The sequence below is a fragment of the Ursus arctos genome, unplaced genomic scaffold, assembly GCF_023065955.2.
Source record: "Ursus arctos isolate Adak ecotype North America unplaced genomic scaffold, UrsArc2.0 scaffold_2, whole genome shotgun sequence".
NCBI lineage: Eukaryota > Metazoa > Chordata > Mammalia > Carnivora > Ursidae > Ursus > Ursus arctos.
The window spans coordinates 63518537-63539213 of record NW_026622874.1 but is presented as its reverse complement, the minus strand read 5'-3'; the positions used below and the strand labels follow the sequence as shown (position 1 = coordinate 63539213).

The 20677-nt window shown below is 60.2% G+C and overlaps 1 protein-coding gene across 1 annotated transcript; it reads right to left on the bottom strand.

Annotated features, from left to right (window-relative positions):
• Positions 1-1802: 1802 nt before the first annotated feature.
• SH2D2A (SH2 domain containing 2A) lies at positions 1803-11108 on the bottom strand. The gene is made up of 8 exons (XM_026485102.4): positions 10999-11108; positions 10248-10462; positions 9394-9575; positions 8697-8786; positions 8379-8547; positions 4996-5139; positions 4508-4804; positions 1803-2980 (listed from the first exon to the last, which is right to left on the bottom strand). The coding sequence occupies exons 1-8, from the start codon at positions 11030-11032 to the stop codon at positions 2813-2815; spliced, it is 1299 nt and encodes a 432-aa protein (XP_026340887.2). The 5' UTR covers positions 11033-11108; the 3' UTR covers positions 1803-2812.
• Positions 11109-20677: the final 9569 nt, after the last annotated feature.

The window sequence follows — 20677 nt, the reverse complement described above, 5'->3', positions numbered from 1 at the left end:
GTGGAGGGCAGGGAGAGGGCTGGAAGGACCACGGGAGATGGAGCCGGCTGGGAAATGCCCTTCGCCTGTGCCACCACGGTCCCTGGCTGGGGAGGAGCCCCCTCCGCACAGACTGCCCGGCTCCTTCTCCTGTACCGGTTGGTCAGCTTCTCCACCCGGCCTGGCTGGCCACACCGCAGCAGCCTGCCTCAGCGAGGGAGTGGAGTGGGCGGGATGGTGCAGGGGTGCCGGTGGGTGTGGCGAGCAGGGGTCACTTCCCCCGCCCAGGTCTTCAGGGCTGGGCCTGCAGCTGGAGCCTTATCCTCTGGCCTGGGAGGGCCCCCTGGCACCCAGGGAACACGGGATGGGGCTGACCAGATGTGGCCTGACTGCCTCTGGCTCCCTGTCACCTCCCCTCTCCAGACCTCAGTTTCCTATTTGGTGGAACCCAAAAGAAAGAAAAACAGCCACAAAGGGTCTGCTGTCCCCTGGAGCCCCAGCAGTCCTGCTTCCCTGAGCCCCTCCTGTGCCCGGCCTCGGACCTGTACAACGGCCCCGTGTGCAGACAAGGAGGCATTCTGTGGGGACCGGTTGTGCAGAGGAAGGGCTGCCATGCCACTAGCTGGCATGACGCCACCACAGCAGCCAGGCTCGTCACTGATGCCACCATCCAGATTCTCCGCTTCGGGGAGCCTGCCCCTGGTCCCTGGCCCGTGGAGCAGCCGAGGAGGGACAGCTTTGGCCCCGCCCCCCGGCCCCCTCTTGCAGGCTTTGCTCCTTCAGAAACACCAATGGGGTCACGAGGCATTTCTGTCCCCTCCCTGCACCGGCCCGGGCCCGTTATATCCCCAAGTGTAAGGAAATGCCATTTTCAGACCCTGACTTGCAGCAGGACTCGGCCAGGAGCGGCCCTGCAGTCTGCCCTGAGACAGCCTCCCCATCTCGGCAAAGCCACCTGCTCCCCTCCCCTCCGCCTCCCTCCCCATCTCTCCTCTTGCTCAGGAGACCTGCAGACGGAAGGGAGTGGAACCCCGACTCTGTTGACTCAGCAACCAATGCTCTCCCTGAGCTGCTGAGCACTGGCTGCCGAAGAGGGCAGTGCACTGGTCGCTGGGGCCGGTCCCCGTGCCAGGCTGGGGGCGGCGTGGCTGCGCCCCGCGGCACCTCAGCCAAGGGAGAGCCGCTTCAGGGAACGGTCTGCGGGATTTCCGGCTCCCCTTGGCAGGAGGAGGGACTGTGGTGGGCATGGACTGTCCTGACTAAGCTCTCGTGGGAACAAGTGTAAGGACTGGCCGCACCGATGGGACCACAGGAGCACCCAGAGCCTTGAGCAGCTTGTGGGCAGACGCAGCCTGGCTCAGAGAGCCCCCAGCTTGAGAGAAAAATAAGCCCCAAGGCAGATTCCTCTGGGGGGGTCGAAGCCCAGAGCGAGGAGCTTGGCACCTTGCAGGAGGCAGGTCCTGAAGTGGGTCTGGGTAGAGAGGAAGAAGCCTCTCAAGAGGGACAGGGGAGGGGACGGGGTCCTGACTGGGGCAAGGCCAAAGCCCGAGGGGCTGGGACGACACAGACCGTCAGCCACCACAGGGGCCCCCCAGTCCTCTACTGGTAGGGGTTTGGGGAAGGAGGTGTAGGGCCTACCCCTCTCCTTCCTGCCCCTTTCTTTCCTGGCGCCCGCAGGTGATGCAACCGCCCCTCTGCCCGTGGCTACTTGCCAGCCCAGCCAAGAAAGACTTCGCGGCTCCCTACCTTGCAGTCCCTCAGCCCCCAGCTTTGTGACCCTTGCCCAGGTATCTTGAAACCCCCAGAACCGCTGCCCCCACTGCACTGGCAGTTCAACCCCTTGCCTTCCACGATAGGAGAGAGAGAGTGTGAGACAGAAGGAGACTGGAGCACTCGGATCCCTGTGGGGGGAGGTGGTTGGCGATGATTTATTAGCCAGACAAGAATCAACAAACAAGTTCTAACATCTGTTCTCGCCAAACCATTCCTCAGACAACAGCAGCATTGGACCAGGGCCCAGACCCAAAGGCTCAGAGGGCCAAGGAAATCGGACTCCGGGAGGAGAAGCCAGGGCAGTGGGGGGCAGCAGGGCCGCCCTAGCACACTTCCTCAGAGGCCTGTGGGTCACCGAGCTGCCGGATTCTCGGGGACTTGGGACAGAACCAGTGTGTGTGTCCCTACTAGGGAGCCAGGTCCACCTTTGCTCCTCGAACTCCAGGCTTCTCTGGGGGGCCCAGACCTGTCCAGAGAACAGGGCCGAGGTGGGATCTGGAGGAGGGAACTGGCACCCAGACCTCCGTGCCGTGGAACTCTGGAAAGTAGCCAGATTTCCTATCTGAGGAAATCTCAGACATTTCCTGCGGAGAGGAGGATGCGGGGTAAGAGACAGAGTGCCAGACAGGGGAAGAGGAAGCCTGGGTTCTAGTCCTCGGCTTGGGCCAACTATCCCCCTCAGGCTTTGTCTCCTTATCTGCACGGCCAGGGACTTGGCCTGGATCAGTAACGGCAAAGGACACACTGCTCCTCTTGCCTCCCTGCCCGTGGCAGACATCACTAATCAATCATGATGCTCTTTTCTGCTGAGTGCGGAGATGACCAGAACATCCTTCCCAGTGCAGGGCTCCAGGCAGCCACGACCAATGGATGGCAGTTGGCATGCAAGATGACACCTTTGCGCCATCTTTGCAGTAGATGACGGCTGAGGTCCTTGCTAGCTCTGATGGCCTATGGTTTGTTCCACACACACTTCCTGAGAAGGGCATCTGGTGTGCAAAGGTCTGTGGGCCTGGTGTTATCCTTCTAGGTTATCCTCCCCCAGCTCAGACTCACCAGGCTATTGAGGAGGCCCCAGGGGAAGCCATGTCTGTCCTTTGTCCTCTGTCCTCTGTCTAGAAAGCTTGTGGGGGAGGGTGTGCCCCCAGCAGGGCAGGGGCTGGTGGGGCACGGGAGGGCCTTGTCCGGTCACAGAGTTCTCAGCGTGCGGTTGCCGGGCACCTGGGTTCTGCGGAGAGAAGGATGATCTGAGGTCACACCCTCTACCCTCTGCCTCTCAGGCCCATCTGTCCCCTCAAGGGCTGTTCTCTGGTCCTAATGGGTGTGGGCCTGCGCAGGGGAGATCTAAACCCCTCACATTCACTCAGCAACCATTTCCTGAGCACCTGCTCTGTGCCAGGCACGGTACTGGGTGTTCTGGGAACAGATGAGTAAGTCTCAGCCCCTGCTCTCAGGCAGCTTGCACTCTGCTGCGGAAGAGGGGAGACAGGTGTCCCAGGGGACCAGTGGCGTGGCGAGTGTGTCGAAAGCACAGTGGATGGCCGCTGCGGTCATGTCTGGGAAGTCTGGAGGGGAGGGGAAGGGCAGGCTGGTCTGGAGGATGACTAGAAGGTCACCGGGCAGCGGGAGGCGAGGAGGTGGTCCCCCGCCTCCGCCAGTATGGAGGGCTGCGTGGGCCAGGTGGCTGTTGGAGAAAGATCGTTCTGGCTTCCTTGGGGCAGAGTGGATCAGAAGTGGCAAGATTGGTGGTTAGACCAGCTAAGAATCTCTGGGAAAATTCCGATGAGCAATGATGAGGCTGAAACTGGGGAAAGGGACCCACCAGGAATCAGGGCCTATGAGGAGTCGGGGTGGGGAGGGTTCTGGCTTGGATAGTCAGGTGGCTGGGAGATAGAGGAGAGTCCGGGGAGAAGGATGAGATCAGGTTGCTGTGTTGCGTTCAGGAGGCCGTGGGTTGCTGGGGGCTGAGCGGGAGCCTGGAGGGCAGTGGACACGGACGGGTGGGCTGCTGGCTCGTCTCTAGTGCCACAGCAGGGGAGAGGGTGAGGGTACAGGCTCAGGGGCTGAGGCAGGCCTGCTGCATCGCAGGGAGGGTGGGGATGGGCCTGTGGAGGGGGCAGAAGCCCAGGGAGAGGCTGGGAGTGGCCAGGAGGTCAAAGGCAGCCCTGGACTGGGACACTGACTTGCACTGATTGGAGGGAGGTGGGAGGGGTGGAAGTGGGAAGGGGGAGTGTGTGGAGGAGAGGCATGCAGGTGCCCCCTCCCCTGAGCTCATCTGAGATGACACCAGGGACTCCAAGTGCTCTTCTCTTCAGGATGGTGGGGCTGTGAAAGGGAGGGTAGGGAGCCAGAGCCGGACAGGCCCAGGTTCCAACCAGGGAGACAGGATGACGGCTGGAGCCAAGATTCATGGCGCAGAACGGGGTATAGGTGGCCCGGACTGGGTGAGAGGGACAGAGACCAAAATGCAGGCTCCGCTGGGGGAGGGCTGAGGTGAAGGCCTCATTGCCTCTGAGAAGTGGAGGGGGTTGACGCAGAGGAGGCCGGGCCCAGTGACTGCAGGGAGAGGGCAGGGAGACACTTCTGGGCCCGGAAAAGGGCCCCTGGCCGGCGGAGCCTCTGTCTCCCCCATGCGACCTCAGACCTCGGACCCTCACCCTGAGTCCGGCATCCACTCTGAACACCTTCGCTGCCCTCCCCAGTCCGGCTTTCAGGACGTCCTCCCAGCGGCCCGCCCCCTCCTGCACCCCGTTACCTGGCCCCCCTGGACCGGCCTGGACCTGCACTTGCGCAGGGCGGGATGCCCGAGGACGCAGGGCGGGTCCGCAGGGCCCTGAGGCACCTGCGCCTCTACCTCCGCGTACACGTTGCTGGGGGCTTCCCCGGGGCTGCCCCGCCCCATGGCGTAGAAGGCGATGGGTTCGTCGGGCTCCTGGTAGATGGGGTTGGAGGGCTTGGGGGGCGGGGCCGGGCGGGGCCGCGGGGCCGGGCTCGTGTAGACTTCGGGGGGCAGCTGAGGCTTGGCGGGCACGGGAGGCTTGGGCCTGGGCGGCTGGGGAGACCGGGAAAGAAGGCCCGGCCGGGTAGGAGGGGGCGTCAGAGCCTCGCAGGTGGGGCGGAGGCTGCAGCCCCCGGGGCCCCGCCCACATACCGAGGCCCCTCCCCTCCGGAAGGCCCCGCCCCGCGCTGGACCCGCCCTTTGCCGCACGCCCTTCCCCTCCCTCAGTCCCTCCAGCCCAATACCTCCTTGGGCTCCCCGGCCCCCTCCTTCTGCGTTGGGGTCACGTTCTGCAACTTTTTGACGATCGGGCTATACTGAGGGTGTGGATCCTTGTTTCCAGAGTCTGGCATTTCAGAGCTCAGGGAAAGTCCTGCAGGCTCAGGCGTCTGCTGGGAAAGAGAGATTTGGTACAGGAGGGATGGTGGGGAGGGGGGTGGCCAGTGGGTGGAGGAGGACAGAACAAGCCAGTGCTGGTGGAGGATGTGTGGGGGAGGGGCACAGAAATGTGGGCTGGTGGGGTTCCCTGGGTGAGGAACCGGGAATGGAGATGGCAAGGGGACCAACGGGGGTGGGGGGGAAAGTAGCTCTGTTCGCATGCTGTGTCTAGCCTTGACCTTCATTCCACCTGGAACATTGGCCAGGCCAGGCTCTATTTGTGCCTGTGTTTGTAAAAATGCAACAAGGCTTCACAAGGCTTTAGCGTAAAAATGTTCAGCATGGGGACAGATCCCCCAGATGGCCATGCCCGTGTTTAGTTCTGCAGGAGCCAGAGGAGTACTTTATGGAGGTTTAAGCTGTAAATTTTAGGGGTGGAGAGACCGCCTCCAGGAGGATGAACCTTACAGTGGGAGGGTCCCTTCCTAGGGCAGCTGGGCTGTAGCTGAGAGTTTAGCTTTCCACAGGCCCCCCGGCTTCTGTTCAGCCCCCAGTTCAGCTGTCCACAGGCCACAGTGCTTTCCTCATGCTCCTCGAGACCCAGCAAGTGCATGTCCACGTCTAGAGGTGTGTGAGCACTGTGGGCTTCATGGATCCACGTCAGAATTCTCTTTCCCTGCCCCTCCTCCCTCCCCTCTCTGCAGTCCCTTTATGACCCCCACCCTGCTGCTGAGACAGCCCCTTAGGAGCCAGCCCCCCCAGGTCTCATGGTGCGCAGGCCCTGCTCCCTCCACTGCCTCGACAACTTGACAGCTGCACACTTCTCTGAGTGCCACTGCCACGACCCCAGCTCAGGCCTCCGAAGTCCTCCCCTGCCTCATCTCGCCCTGCAAGGCAGTCTTCACTCCAAGGCCAGAGTGAGCGGAAGAATTTCCCCTAGCAGTCCTTCGGTGGCTGCCTGTCCTCCAGGGGGATGTCCAGACTCCAGAGGAGTGCAGTGACAAGACCCTTCGAGACCTGGTCGGACAGCCGGCACATGACAGCTCTGCCTCCAGCTCTCCAGGGCAGCGGCTGCCCTCACCTCCAGACTTCCCTGCCCCTGTTCCCACCGCTGGGGAATCTTCGTGTCCTCCATTCCTCACGAAGGTCCACACAACACTTGCCCACAGCACAGTCCCACAGACACGCTTCCTTGAGCTGACTCGGGTCCCCAGGGAGCTCCTCCTGGCCAAGGCTGGTGGTCAGTGCAGGACACTCCCTTCTGTGGGGCATTTTCTTAGCTTGGCTTCCGGAGCACCACGAGCTCCTGGTTTTTCTCCTCTTCCGCTGGCTGATCCTTCTTAATTTTTTTTGTAGGTTTGTCCTCATTTCTGCAAACTCAAAATGCTGGACACTTGGTATTCCTTTCTTTTCCACCAACACTCCCTCCTGAGTGAGATTTCATCCCTCCTGCTTTACAATCAATCCTTCTATATGTTGATGATCTCCGGCCCAGACCTCTGTCCCAGACTCCAGACCCACATACTTCAACTGCCTGCTGGACATCCCCATTTGAAACAAAGATTTGGGGAGGGGGGAGGGCAGAGGGAGAGGGAGAATCTCAGGCAGACTCCCCGCTGAGCATGGAGGCCAATACGGGGCTCGAATTCATGACCCTGAGATCATGACCTGAGATGAAATCAAGAGTCAGACACTTCACTGACTGAGCCACCCAGACACCCCGACATGCCCATTTTTTAGAGTAAACTCTATGCCCAATGTGAGGCTTCGACTCATGACCCCAAGCTGAGTCACATGACCTACAGACTGAGCCAGCCAGGGGACCCTTGACATCCCCATTTGAATATTGACCCGGTATCTCCAACTGTGCATGTGGCACTGAGCCCCTGATCTGCAGCCCCCCCCCCCCCGGGTTTGCCCCTCCCCCAGCTTCCCTCGCCTCAGTCAATGGCAGCACCATCTCCGCACACTCCTCACCCAATCCTGCAAAAACTCTGCCAACTCCTCCTTTAGAAGACACCCTGCAAGGCGCCCGGATGGCTCCTTAAGGTGAGCGTCCGACTCTTGGTTTGGGCTCAGGTCATGATCTTGGGGTCGTGGGATGGAACCCCACCCACTCAGGGAGGAGTCCGCTTGTCTCTCCCCCCCCCCCGCCCCCGGCTCTTGTGCATGAGCTGTCTCTCTCTCTCTCTCTCAAATAAATAAACAAAATCTTAACAAAAAGCCCCACACTCTGCACTCCGCCCCCTGGCCCAGGCTGCTATAGGCTCACCCAAAGTACTGTAGTCACCTCTGTCTGTCCCCTGTGTGCCTCCCTTGCCAGGTCATGTCCCTCCTCAGCATGACGGTCTGGTGCCATCCCCACCTCACTCAGAATAAAGTCCAAAAGCCATATGAGAGTCTACAGGGCCCCCTTCCTTCACCTCTGGTCTCACTTCCTACCTATCCACCCAGGCTACTTCCTGGCTGCTCTCACTCGTCCTCAGACACGTCAGGCAGCCTCCTACCGCAGGGCTTTTGTACCTGCTGTTCCCTTTGCCTAGAACGTTTTTCCTCTAGTTGTCTGCACGGTTCCTTCCCTTCCTTCATCCAGACTGCATTCAAATGTCCCCTTACTGGAGTAGCCTTCCCTGATGTCCCTACATAAAATAGCCCCAACCCTGTCACTCCCTGTCTTCTTAGCATGTGTTTGTCATTACTGGGCACATTATGGATTATGTGTTTATCTGTCTCACGGCATTGCTGTCTCCGCACTAGAATGTAGGCTCCAGGAGGCAGGGTTGTTTTGGTCAGTTGTTTCGGCTGGATTTCCAGTGCCCAGACCACCGCTTGGTGCATGGTGGTCCTCGGAACCGCCTGGCCACCCTCGGGGAGGTACTCCCTGACACGCTGCCCACCATGTGGGCCCAGTGCCACTCACTCCGCATTTCCTCTCTCATCACACTTGATTGCTCTTACTAATCTGTCTTTGCTGCTGGTAAGTGAGCTCTGTGGGTTTGAGGCCCGTCTGTCTTGTCCACGGTTCTATTTCCAGGGCCTGCTGTGTACTCAGTAAATAGTCCTGACCCCGTGTGCCTGCTGTCTTTGTGTGGGTGGGCTGCTTCCTGGAGGACCCATCCCCTGGCATTCATCCCTCTCGAAGGGATTCCTGGGAGCACAGGATGGACAAGGGACCTATGGCTGGGTTGCAGGTTGGGATGAGAAGGCGGCTTCTGCAGCCGGGGTCCCTGGGGCTGGGGGCTGGGCGTACCTGGCGGATGAGAGGCTCTGTGAGCATCTCCCCGTAGGGGCTGAGCGGGCACGCCGTGTAGTGTTGCAGCAGGTCCTGCAGCCTCTCGTGGGCACTGTCCTCGCCCAGCACCACGTGGCGCCCGTCTCGGAGCTGGGCCAGCAGGAAGTGGCGGCAGCGAGTCCGGCTCCTGGAGGGTGCCGTCGGATCAGAGCTGCTCACCGCTCACCGCTCACCGTGCCAGGCCCTCCCTCCCAGCCGGCCCCGCCCCTCTTGTGTCAGGAGCACCCAGCCCACCGGCCCGCCGCTGGGCGTTGCCTAAGCTGTCCCTGCTCCCACCTGTAGGTCAGCACGAAGGTCACAGCGCTCTCACTGAACCGGACCAAGTAGCACCCCTCGGGCTTGGGCTCCAGCAGCCTCTCAGCCTCCCTGTGGGCCATGGAGAAGGCTCTTCCAGCCTGGGGCATGTCCCCTCTCTCAGGCAGACCCCAACCCCCAGCCAGCGGGCTCAAGTGGGGAGGAGGGAGGGAATGGCAGACAGGACGTGGGTCTGCTGTCTCAAGCAGGGTCTGGAGAGCACAGCGGCCAGGGGTCCCACCCAGGAGATCTCCCAGCCCTGCATCTTCCTGCAGCCTCATCCTGGAGGGCTGCCTGGTGGGGGTGCCCTGGAGTGGTAATAGACTTGTAGATTTCCGAAGTCACAGGCTGAACTGGAAGAAGAGAAGCAAAGCTGAGAAATGCAGGAGGGACAGCCTACCAGGGAGACAAGGAAGAGCAGAGGCTGGAGAGGCAGGGAGGCTGGGAGACTGGGGGAAACATGAGACTGGAAGCCTAGAGATAGGAGTGAAGTGGAGGCCCCAGAGCAAGCAGGCTGCAGCCTCTGCAGGGACATGCCTCAGGACAGATGCCTCAGACACGGGCCGGGGAGCCTGCAGGACTCGGGGCTGGGCTTGCAGCCTCCATGCACTGCTGCTGGCCCCGGGGCCCAGGACTTGCCCTACGCCTCTCTGGGCCCCTTTCCGCCACTGTGACTCACCTCCGGGTGATGAAGCCGTGGAACCAGGCGGGGGCTGCCCCGTGCTGCAGGAGCCAGTGGGCCTGGGTCTTCTGGAACCAAGCCCGGGTCTCAGCCTGCAGGGACTGGCCTTCCTCGAGCACCTCCTCAGCTTTCCCAGCATCCTCTGGGCTGGAGGCAGCCCCTGGGGGTTGAGGTGATGCCTGCAACGGGGGAAAGTTCAAGAAGGGGGAAATAGCCCTGATTCATGGGCTTCCTCCTGATGCCAGCCAGCCTCCAGCCCAGGTGCCCATTTTAGGCTATAGCTGCCCAGAATGTGCCTCTCGGGGTCCAGCTTAAAACCCCTCCTTCAGTTCCACCTGCTTTGGTTTCCAGGGAATTTCTGTCCACTTCACTCTGGGCCTGAAGGCCTTTAACCCAGTCACAGTGAGCTCTTAACCTGAGCTTACACGAGGGTGAGGCCTTCAGAAGGACAGGAAATCATTCCCTGGCCTGCAGGCCGAGGCCCATGATGGTGCCTATCAGCCCAGAAGACAGAATGAGGGAGGGCTCACCCTCCCCTGGGAGGGGCTGGGCTGGGTCATGGGGAGGACTTCCTAACGGCCCGCTGGGTGAGAGGGGCTGAGGCCCGGATGCGCTGGGCAGGTGAACACCACGGACAGAGGTGCAGATGCCTGTTTCTGGGACTCTGTACCCTGTACCCTGGTCACCCGCAGACTCGGCCCCAGCGTCCGAGGGACAGTGAGGGGACACTATAGCGTGAGGGAGATGCTCCCCATCTCCCCACCCCACCCCCCGGTGCCCTAGCCCTGGTGGCAGCCCCAGATCAATCCTGCTTTCTCCCTGTTGGTCTTTGTCCATCTGCAAATCCTCACCGGTGGGGGGATGGGAGCCAAGGTGGATGCTGTGCCAGCCGGGGTCCCACTCACAGCAGCGTGGACGGCTGGGACCCTGGGGCCGAGCGGGGCCTCCTCAGCCTTCAGGGCCTGGAGTCTGGGCCCCTGAAGCAAGCCCACGTCCTGGCAGCTCCTGTGGGACAGTTCCACGGGCTGGAAGGTGCTGAAGGTAGGCGCAGGGGCTTTGCCGCTTCCTGTTAGCACAAAGAGGACAGCTGGGGTTTCTTGGGACGGACTGCCTCTCCCCCAGCCTCCCAGGGGCCTCTCGTGCTTCTGACCAGGGACCTAGAGGACAGGGACAGTCACCAGAGGAGAAATGCAGGGAGGGCCACAGGGGGTCTCTCAAGGGGGAGGAGTAAGGAGCCCAGGAGTCCCTGGCTGGCCAGGGAGACGGGTGTGGGGGAGCAGAGATGCCCACGGTGAGGGGTGCGGGGTGCGGGAGGTGGCGTGACCTCTCTCTGTGGCCAAGATCCTCTGCCCCCCGGGCCTCGTCGTCCTGCTCCCTCCTCTCTGAGAAGCACTCAGCAGACCCAGCCACCTATGCCCCCAGGGCGGAGTGGACTGGCGCCGGAGAAGGAGAAGGAGCCGTGGGCACCCTGCCAGTCGGCTGTGCCAGCTCTGGCTCGGGGCGGGGCCCTTCACCCCTGAAGTGGGAGCTCAGGCCTGGAGACGGCAGGGGTCGTGGGGGTCTGGATGTCCCTCCACCCACAGTCTCCGACCTCACACTTACCTTGGAGGCATATCTGGGCCAGGGGGAACTCCATGGGGCCCGGCCTGGGAACAGAGCCCCCACAGCAGGGTGTGTGTCTGTGCTCTGGAAAGATGTGCACACTCAGCAACTCATCTCTCTCACCCCGGGCCCCGAGGGCAGGAAATGTCGCCTTACCCACAGCCCTAGCCCTGGCAGAGGACCCGCGTCATGGAAAGCCGTAAGACACTTGTCCCTCCCCCGGAAGCCAGACCGCTGCAGGTGGTGGTGGGTATTTGTGTCATTCTGCGCTCAGGCTTTGGGAAGTCCTGACTGCCATCTGACTTCAATCCCTCCTGTTTCTCCCTCCAATCCTTCACTCCAGACCAGGACTCCCTTTTCTCCCTCTGCCTCCCTCCCTGTCTCTCCCTCAGCTTCGGTTCTGAGCAGTAGCAATGGGGATGTCAGCCTCAAAAGGATAAGCCCTAATAAGGGACTGGGCTTTGGGCTCCTGGGAGATTCCTACACAGGATTATGCTCTTAGGATACATGAGGAGTGAAGGGGGCAGGGTTGCAACAGGAAGGATGTGGGGCAGACCTCTGGAAGACTTTTTGAATTCATAGGAAATCTGTGAGATAAAGGGGTGGGAGGGAGGGGGCCTGGCTTCCCCTTCCAGCAGATAACGAAGCTGGGTTAGGGCAAAACCCAGCAATCCTGGGGGAAGGAGGGACAGTCCTGGGGGAGCAGGTGCTGATCAGAAGCAGCATTAGTAGCAGTAATTGTAACATCGATGCTGACTTCTTAAAGTCGCGGTGTGCTTATACTTCCTGCCACACCAGAGACCAATCCCATTGCTGTCTCATTTGATGCTCTCCAGTAAAGGGACAGGGAATATTACCCCCATTTCCCAGAAGGGTACACTGAAGCTCAGAGAAGTTATGTGCCCTGGCCAGGTGTTCCAGCGTCTCAGAAGTTGAAATTAGAAACTAGATCTTCCTTTACTAATTTCACCATGATTTATGCCAACGGTCCAGGACTAAGTGCCAGGCACTGTTCTTGGTGCCAAGAACCCAGAGAGCAAAAGGATCTTGCCTCAAGGTGTCAGGTGGGGGAGCCGGGCCTGCCAACAGATGCTCCCCGTGAGGACGCGGTGGTGAGGGCTGGCGCTGCGGGAGCCCGGCTGGCCTGGCGCGCATGCGTGCGTGGGGCGCTGGGACCTCAGAGGAGGGTGAGCGGAGTCATGGAGGGAGAGTAGGGTGGAAGAAGGTGGGCAGAGGCATTTCTAGAAGTGGCACTAGCATTGCAAATGCGTGTACGAGGGAATGGGCACGGCGTGCGGGCAGGTGCAGGGGAGTGTGTGGTCGCGGCTGGGCTGGCTTCGGGGCTGCCGCGTTGGTTCCTGGAGCTCGGTTGTCTGCTGCCCTGTGCCCAGGAAGGAGCCTGGACGCCTGGCTTACAGCCCGAAGAGCTACTTGCCCACCAGCTCCGGGCAGGGGAGTGCTTTCCGGCCCAGACCCCAGGGCCTCACCTCCCCCAGCTGCCTGCTCCCTCCTCCTGAAACACTGTGGCCTTAACCAGCTCCCAGACCCCAGGGGTTGGCGATGAGACTGAGAGGTGCCCTGGACATCTTCCCCAGACCCCTCCCTGTACTGTGATGGCCCGTCGGAGGCCGGTTCTCCGCTCCGAGCTGCCGCGTGGCTGGCTCTGCTCAGCACAGCCCCATCCTGGAAACCCTGCCCGCCACTCTGATGCGCTTTGCGACAATTGCAACAGAGGCATTTTTCACCTTTCAAATGGAGTCCCTCCCACGCTCTTTGTCTGGAGGCCTGGGCCCAGGCAGGTGCAGGGATCTCTGAGACCCAGGTACAGCTCACCCTCCCACCGCAGCTCTGTCCCAGTGCAGACCGGCTCTCTCGTCGGATGGAGGGTGTTGGGAGAGGCTTAGTCTCTCTGAGGCTGTGACTTTCTGTCCCCTTTACCTGTGTGTTCGTCCCCCTCTACCCTCGTGCCAGGGTCAGCCTGGGCAATCGCTCCATCCCTCCAAGCTTCAGGCGCCCCATCTGGGAACTGGGGCGAGAACACCTCTCTGGAGGGGTGGCTGTGGGATCCCCCCAGTAAGCAGGTGCTGAGCCCGCAGAGGGTCTGTCTGACACAGAGGAGTGGCTCAAGGGCGGCTTCCCGTCTTTCCTGCCAGCTCCTGGCACTGTGAGGGGCCCCGTCAAGCACTGTCCCCTTCTGCTGGGGCAAAGTCAGGCTGCAGGCCTCCCCTCTGGCTGGGCTTGTGGAGGCTGGGGTCTGGGAGCCCCTCAGCCCTGCACGCCGCTGGGCAGAGATCAAGATGGTTTGTATGGTGCCCCCCGCCCCCTGCCCCAGGCCGCTTTCTCTGAGGCCCCACATGTATTAGTCTGAGCTGTCGTAATGAAATACCACAGACTGGGGGGCATAAACGACAGAAGTTGATTTTCTCACTGTTCTGGAGTCTGGAATTCCAAGGTCAAGGTGCCAGCAGGGTTGGTTTCTGGTGAGAACTCTCTTCCTGGCCTGCAGATGGCTGCCTCCTTGCTGTGTCCTCACACGGCCCGTCCTCTGCACACGTGCAGGGCAGCTGGGGGACTCTCCCCGGTGTCTCTCCCCCTCCTCACAGGGACGCCCATCCTAGCCAATCGGGACCCCACCCTGATGACCCCTTTTAACCGTAATTACTTCTTTAAAGGCCCTACCTCCCCATATAGTAGCAGCGGGGGTTAGGGCTTCAATATACGAGTTTTGAGGGGACGGGATACCGTCCACACACCGAATGTCAAAGCCCGTCCTCTCCCCGCGAGGAGCTGGCATCCTAAGGCGGGCAGATACTACTCGGCAATTCAAAGCCGTCATGCCCAGAGCCATGTTCATCCTCCAGGGCCTCAGGGGACAGAGCTGCCTTCTGACAGGGGTGACAGGGCGTGGAGGCCAAGAGGTGAGGGCAGGGGCGCCTGGGTGGCGCAGTTGTTGAGCGTCTGCCTTCGGCTCAGGGCGTGATCCCGGCGTTCTGGGATCGAGCCCCACATCAGGCTCTTCTGCTATGAGCCTGCTTCTTCCTGTCCCACTCCCCCTGCTTGTGTTCCCTCTCTCGCTGGCTGTCTCTCTCTCTGTCAAATAAATAAATAAATAAACTCTTTAAAAAAAAAAAAGAGAGGAGGGCAGTTTCAGGGGGCATGCGGCTTGGGCTGTGCTGAGAAGGCGTGGGTGAATGTCCTACTGCCCAAAGCCGTCTGTGGATCTGGTGCAGGCCCATCGAGATTCCAGTGGCACTTTTCACAGAAGTAGAATGAACAATTCTAAAATGTGTACGGGATCACAAAGACTCCGAGTCGCCAAGACAATCTTGAGAAAGAACAAAGCTGCAGGCATCATGCTTCCTGATTTCAAACTGTATCACGAAACTGCCGTGATCAGAGCAGAATGGTGCTGGTCTGGCACAGACGCCCAGCTCCAGGGGCAGAAGAGCGAGGCTGGAGGTAACCCGAGCACTTACGGCCAATCAGTGTATGACCAAGGAGCCAAGATACGCACGGGGTGGGGGGGCGGTCCCGTCAATAAGTGATGTTGGGATACTGGACAGAATGAGACTGGACCCCGATCTAATGCCATCAACAAAAATTAACCCAAAATGGGTTAAAGAGGGGCGCCTGGGGGGCTCAGTCGATGAAGTGTCTGACTTCGGCTCAGGTCATGATCCCAGAGTCGTGGGATCGAGTTCCGCATCGGGCTCCCTGCTCTGAGGGGAGTCTGCTTCTCCCTCTGCCCCTCACCCCTGCTCGTGTGCTCTGTCTCTCTCTCAAATAAATAAATAAAATCTTTAAAAAAATGGATTAAAGACCTGAGATTAAAAGCATAGGACTTGAAACCATATAACTCCTAGAAAACTGAAGTGCTAAGCTCCTTGACATCAGTCTTGGGGATAGCTTTACGGGCTTCACCCCCAAAACAGAGGCAACAACAGCAAAACCAACCACGTGGGACTCAGCGAACTAAAAAGCTTCTGCACAGCAGGAAACCACCAACAAAATGAAGAGGTAGCCTACTGGATGGGAGAAAATATTTGCAAATCCTATCTCTGCTAAGGGATTAAGATAAAAAATATATAAAGAACTCCTAACACTCTACAGCAAATAGCCAAGCAATCTGATTAAAACATGGGCTGAGGATCTGGATGGATATTTTCCCGAAGAAGACAGACAGACAGTCAGCAGCGTCCGTGGAAAGCTTGCTCCGCGCTGGAGCCCGTGAGATAAGTAAGACCGAGGGCGGGGGAGATACACAGGCAAACCAACTCCTGTGATTGGGAATGATAGGTATAGGGGCGCCTGAGTGGTGCAGTCGTTAAGCGTCTGCCTTTGTAAGGGCGTGATCCTGGAGTCCTGGGATCGAGCCCCACATCGGGCTCCTCTGCTGGGAGCCTGCTTCTTCCTCTCCCACTCCCCCTGCTTGTGTTCCCTCTCTCACTGGCTGTCTCTATCTCTGTCAAATAAGTCAATAAATAAAATCTTAAAAAAAAAAAAAGAATGATAGGAATTAACTAGAAGCCGGGGTGGGGGGGTGGGGAGTGGGCCACTCTGCCTGTAGCCAGGTTTCACGAGGCCAAGAAAACTTTCAGAGAGGAGGTGGTCACTGAGGGAGTGGGTTTACGGGTGAACAGGTGATCTTCAGGATAAAGTAGCAGGGATGGGTAGAGGAGGGTGGAGGGGGAAGTGGTTGAGGATGTGGGGCCCTGAGCCCCTGAGTCCTCTGGACATGAGTGAGCGGGAAGGGTAGGGAGCCCCGGGGGACCAAGTGGAGGGGTGCTAGCTGGGGCGCTTTGTCTTTGGCTACTGGGCACTGTGGAGCCATGGGGGGCTCCCAGCCGGGGAGCGGTGAGGTGGGACAGGTCCTTGCTCAGCCCGTGGCAGCTGTCCTGGGGCGCTTGACCAGCACTGTGCGCCCCTCGAGGGCAGGGCGCGGCCTCTGCTCATTGCTGTGAGTCCTCCACCCACGGCAGGACCGACTCTCCCCGGCCCCGTAGATTCCGCGTGTGCTTAAGGGCGTTTGACGCTGGGGCCAGACGGTTGTACCAGACACCTTCCTGCCCCTAAGGACCTCCTCGCAGCCCTCCCCAGGGTCCCCCAGCGCAGGGCGGGCCACCTGGTCCACAGTGAGTCGTGGCGGGGACACGCGACGATGGCTTCGGGCTTTGAATCCCAGCTCTGCCATTTATTAGTTACGGGACTTTGGGCAAATCATTTCACTTCCTCGGGCCTCAGTGTCCCGATCTGCCCAACGTCAGGCGTAGTATGCAGCCCGTCACATTGTTCCCTGTGCGAGAGCGCGGACCGCGTGTAGACCTGTAGTAGGTGCTCAGTGCCTTTTAGGAACGACAGACAACCACAGGAGATGATAGCCACCAGGGGAGCCGCTCACTCACCTCTGGCCTCCCAGCCCCCACCCCTGCTTGTTTACTCGGTCGCTGCAGTCCGGGCTTCAGCTGCAAACCGCATTTCACAGACTTCTGTGCTAGCGGGTCTCTGTTAGTTTCTGCCGATGGGGAGGTCCACTGGGGGGGGGGCAGGGGACCGGCTTCTTCCTGTTTGCTTGCTTTCCATGTTCCTCCAGCTCCAGCTGGACAGCACGGCTGCGCCCAGAGCTGGACCCCACCTCTGAGTTTCTAGACCTTGACAAGCCCCACCTCACCTGCTCCTTCTCACAGCCTGGAGGTGGGAGCGTCTTCCTGCGGTATCGGGGTTACTTAGTGTGTTCCCTTTTGGCTTCCGGCCTCCCATACCAGTGAGGTCAACCCCTTATCTTCAGCACTGCTTGTGGAAATACAGAGTTTCTTTTTCCCGAGGCCACCCCTGATGGCAGCGCCCTGGTCGGCTGGCCGCAGGTGCGGAGTGCGCCGCGGATGGTGCCAGGACCAGAAAGGGCGTGAAGAAGAGCTCAGCCCACAGGTGGGGCCAGGGGATGGGTCACACGTGGAGGCAAATCCCAGGGGCACGCTGGTGGGAAGAGTCCAGACCGATCGAAAAGTGGGGTTTGTACTGGGTTTGGCGGGTCAGGATGCTGGAAAAGCAGGTTGCAGCGAGACGTGGAAGGCTTCCATGCAGGGCAGATGAAATGTAGAGAGGAAGATGGGGACCCTAGGATGGGATGGCAGGGACAGTTGCTCTCAGCCCTTGGCAGGGTGAGGGTGGAAGACGTTAGACCTCCAGGAACTGGCTGTGTGAGGTTGGGCAGGTCATCTGGCCCCTCAGATCATTGATGCCATCCTCTCTTTTAAACACACACACACACACACACACACACACACACACACACACTCTTGCTCTCTCTCTCTCTTTTCGAAATAGAAAGTTCTTTGCCAGCGTGAGGACTTAATGGTGTTAGATGCTATTCTGAGTAAGTGAGAGGGGAAGGAGTTCCCCCCCTCCCCCGCCACTGAGGGTATTTCCAGACTGGGAAAGAGAGTAGGTCGGGAGCCCAGTGGGGAAGAAGGTGCGGGGGGGCCCCAAGGGGTGTGGTGGCCCACACTCGGCCTGGGAGGAGAGGGTGGGCAGGGCGTGGGAAGCCACGGGAGAGGAAGTCACAGTGGGTCTCCCTGGTGAAGAAGCATGGGAAACCAGGTGGGGGAGGTCCTGTCGGGTTGAGGGGGGAAGGTGCCCTCACTTTTTGTGGCCCCAAAGTCACTGCGAGCGGAGAGCTGTTGGCGCAGAGTTGCCCAGCGTCTCTGAGAAGTGCCGCTTTCTCCATCTCCTGCCATTTTATATCTTTCCAGGTAGAAGACGTCAGGGGGCTAGAGAAGCATGCCATCATCCTAAATTCATGAAGCGGACCTCGGCCCCGCCCAGACCATGGAGGAAACAATGTTCGTGGAGAATATGTATGGCTCAGACGTCGTGGCGCCCGAGCAAGTAGAGAGAGGGTGAACCGGGCCGCAGGTCCGACCTCACCCATCCCGAGCCTCGGACCTCAGACCCCTGCACCGGGAGACTCCTCTTAAAAGGAAACTGCTTGTTTTTCACTATGTACGTGATGTATGTTCTTTAACAAACACACGGAGAAGATACAGATAAGCAAAAAGAAGGCTTGCCCTCCACGACCCCATCTCCCAGCTGGATATTGGCACTTCCAGGTGTTTTCTGGGTTGGTACACGGAAATGCAAGACACGGCATTCGCACAATTTGTCACCTGGGCTTTTCACTCTGTAGCTCCTCGTGGCCACCCTTCCGTGGCACTAAATGTGCTTCTGCAGCGGCTTTCAAACGATACCGCGATGGGACAACAGTGGCCATTGGTGTAGGGCTCTCCAGCTCACCGGGCGCTTGGCGTTCGTGATTTGGTTTCAGCCCTCGACCCTCCTTCCCTGGGGGCTCTCCCTTAGGTAAGGCTGCTGCCAAGAGGGGCCACCTTGCCTCCTGTCCCAGACTTTCACAGCCCACCTTCTTTCGTCCTGCGTCAGGGGCAACACGGGCTGCGCCCCTGCCCCCAGCTCCCCATCTTCCTGCCTGACCAAGATGCACGACCTTTTGCGCACACTCTCTCCTTCCTCTGCCTCCCGGAGAGGAAGAGGCCTCGTCTCATTTTCTTGAGAGTCCTTCTTCAGAGTCTCGGGATGTCTTCCCTGCTGCCACCTAGTCTTCTGGGCACCCTCCATCCGCCCCCTCTCCCTGCACCCCTGCCCACTTCCCCTCCTCCAGTTCTGCACAAGGAACAGTGTGACACCGCTCGGGAGGGTGGGGACCCGAGAGGCCCTCTGCCCCTGCATCTCTGGAAGTGACAAGGCAGAAAGTGTCCCTGTTGTTGCTCAAAAGTGGAGAGGGGAGGGAAGAGGTCAGGGGTAGCCCCTAAGCTTATACTGCGTGCAGAGACAGGTTCGGGGCTCCCGTCCCCAGCCCCCCAGCACCCATCCTCTCCCATCCTGACATGTGAGAAGGCCTCTGTGGTTCAGAGCCGCAGCCGCCGGGGGGTGTTGGTGGGGAGAGAGGCAGGAAGAAACATCTCGTGCCCTGAAATGAGCGCCCCCCTCCTAGGATTTCAGTCACCATCTTTGTGCTGATGGTGAAGAAGCACTTGCTTCCTCCCAGGGCCCCCCTCTCTTCTCTCCCGTGCTGCGGCTGGAGCAATACAGGTGGGGAGAGTGGCTCCTGGCCTGCTCAGTCCAAGAAGCCAAACCGTTCACATGTCCTGGCTTCCCAGGAACCGAATGAGGGAACATCCAACATCCAGCACTGGGGCCAAGATGACTACGACATCTACTGTGGGCCACCATTCTGGGGTGGGGGCTAGTCTCCTGGCCTTGGGGAAGGGCAGATACCCTTGAGGTAGGGCGGGGCGCTCCCCTGCCCCCTCACCGCACCCACTCTGAACCCCACGTCCCACGGCCACAGCAAGGACGTTGGAACTCTGCCATGCAGCCCCTTTGAGACCCCTTCTTCTGTCAGGCACCAAGGGGTAGCTGAAGACTTGTTCTCAAGCTCCTGACTGTGCTCCCATGGGCTCACCAAGGGCCTCCACCTGCTTGTCTTTGGACGTGGAGTACAGCGTTCTTGTGAAGCTCTCTTTCTTCAACTTTCAGTCCCTTCGTTCAGCCTGTCCACAGCCAGATGACCAGCACTTGTGGGGCAGGCAGTACCCAGCGCTGTGCAGGGTAGGGGTATGGGTGGCGGGGAGAGGGCTTGACTCCACTGCGGCCGTCGGGGCCTGTGTGCTCTGTGTGAGGGTGTGGGTCTCCCCCTGGGGCTCCTGTGTGGAGCGTCCCTCCCTTCTCCTCTGGGGGAGGCCGGCAGAGACCAGCGCCCCAGGGGAGAGAACCCCCCCCCCCGCCGCCCCCGCACTCCCTTCCTCCTAAGCTGTGGTTCTACCAGCAACCATTAGGGGTCACTGTTGCTTCAGCCACCAGGGACAGGCAGGGTCAAGGCAGGCGTCCAGCGGGACTGGGGGTCCTTGCCGCCCACCCTGACCCTGGCAGGGCAGGGCACAGGCGTTGTAATCGCTATCGCAGAAACGGTGTCACACCGACTCTCCCCAGGCTCCGCGTGTGTGGCAGTGCGTGGCAGCATGGGAGCCACGGCCCCAGGGCTGGACGCAGGCGACGCTGGTGCAGAATGCGGAGCCGTGCCCAGCCCCTTCTGCCGCCATCCTCCCCATCAAGGTTCTAAGTCCTTTATCTGCAGCTCTTCCCCTCAAATGCCGTGGCGGCCTTGGCAGAAGAGCCTGGAAGCGGACTCCTCGGTGCTCCGGCTCTCCGGCAGCGTGCCTCCGGGGCATCTGCTCATCCAAGGGAGCCAGACACACAGACTCTGCTCTGACGCGTCCCGGCCTGGATGGGGGGTCCAGAGCGGATGGTCATCGGGGCCCCTCCCCCACTCCTGTCCACCCACGTCGTCTGTCCTATGATGCGCCGGCTGGGAAACTCGAGGGGCCACCCAGAGATGAGGGTGGGGGCCGGGGCAAAGCTTTTGGATGTAAAGCTTCCCTGCCGGGACGACTGCCCGAGCAGCAGGTAACAGCGGGCTTGTCCCGCTCCACCACCTTGGCGACCCTGGCGGTTCAGGTCCTCCAGGAGGTGCTGTCTGACAGCCGTGTGCTTATCCTGTAAACCCGCCTCAGGGTCACGCGTCAAGTCCCCAGGGAGGAGGGAGGAAGTTCAGTCCCTGTTAACACCATGTAGATGGAGAGATAATGGGCTGCCCGAGACCAGGGCA

Bases quoted from the DNA above. Each gene is read 5' to 3' on its own strand.
- SH2D2A (XM_026485102.4), bottom strand. From the start codon at position 11,032: ATGGAGTTCCCCCTGGCCCAGATATGCCTCCAAG. The intron at 10,463-10,998 runs GTAAGTGTGAGG...TTGTGCTAACAG, and splicing joins GGCCCAGATATGCCTCCAAG to GAAGCGGCAAAGCCCCTGCG. The intron at 5,140-8,378 runs GTACGCCCAGCC...CTTTCCCAGCAG, and splicing joins CAGAGCCTCTCATCCGCCAG to ACGCCTGAGCCTGCAGGACT.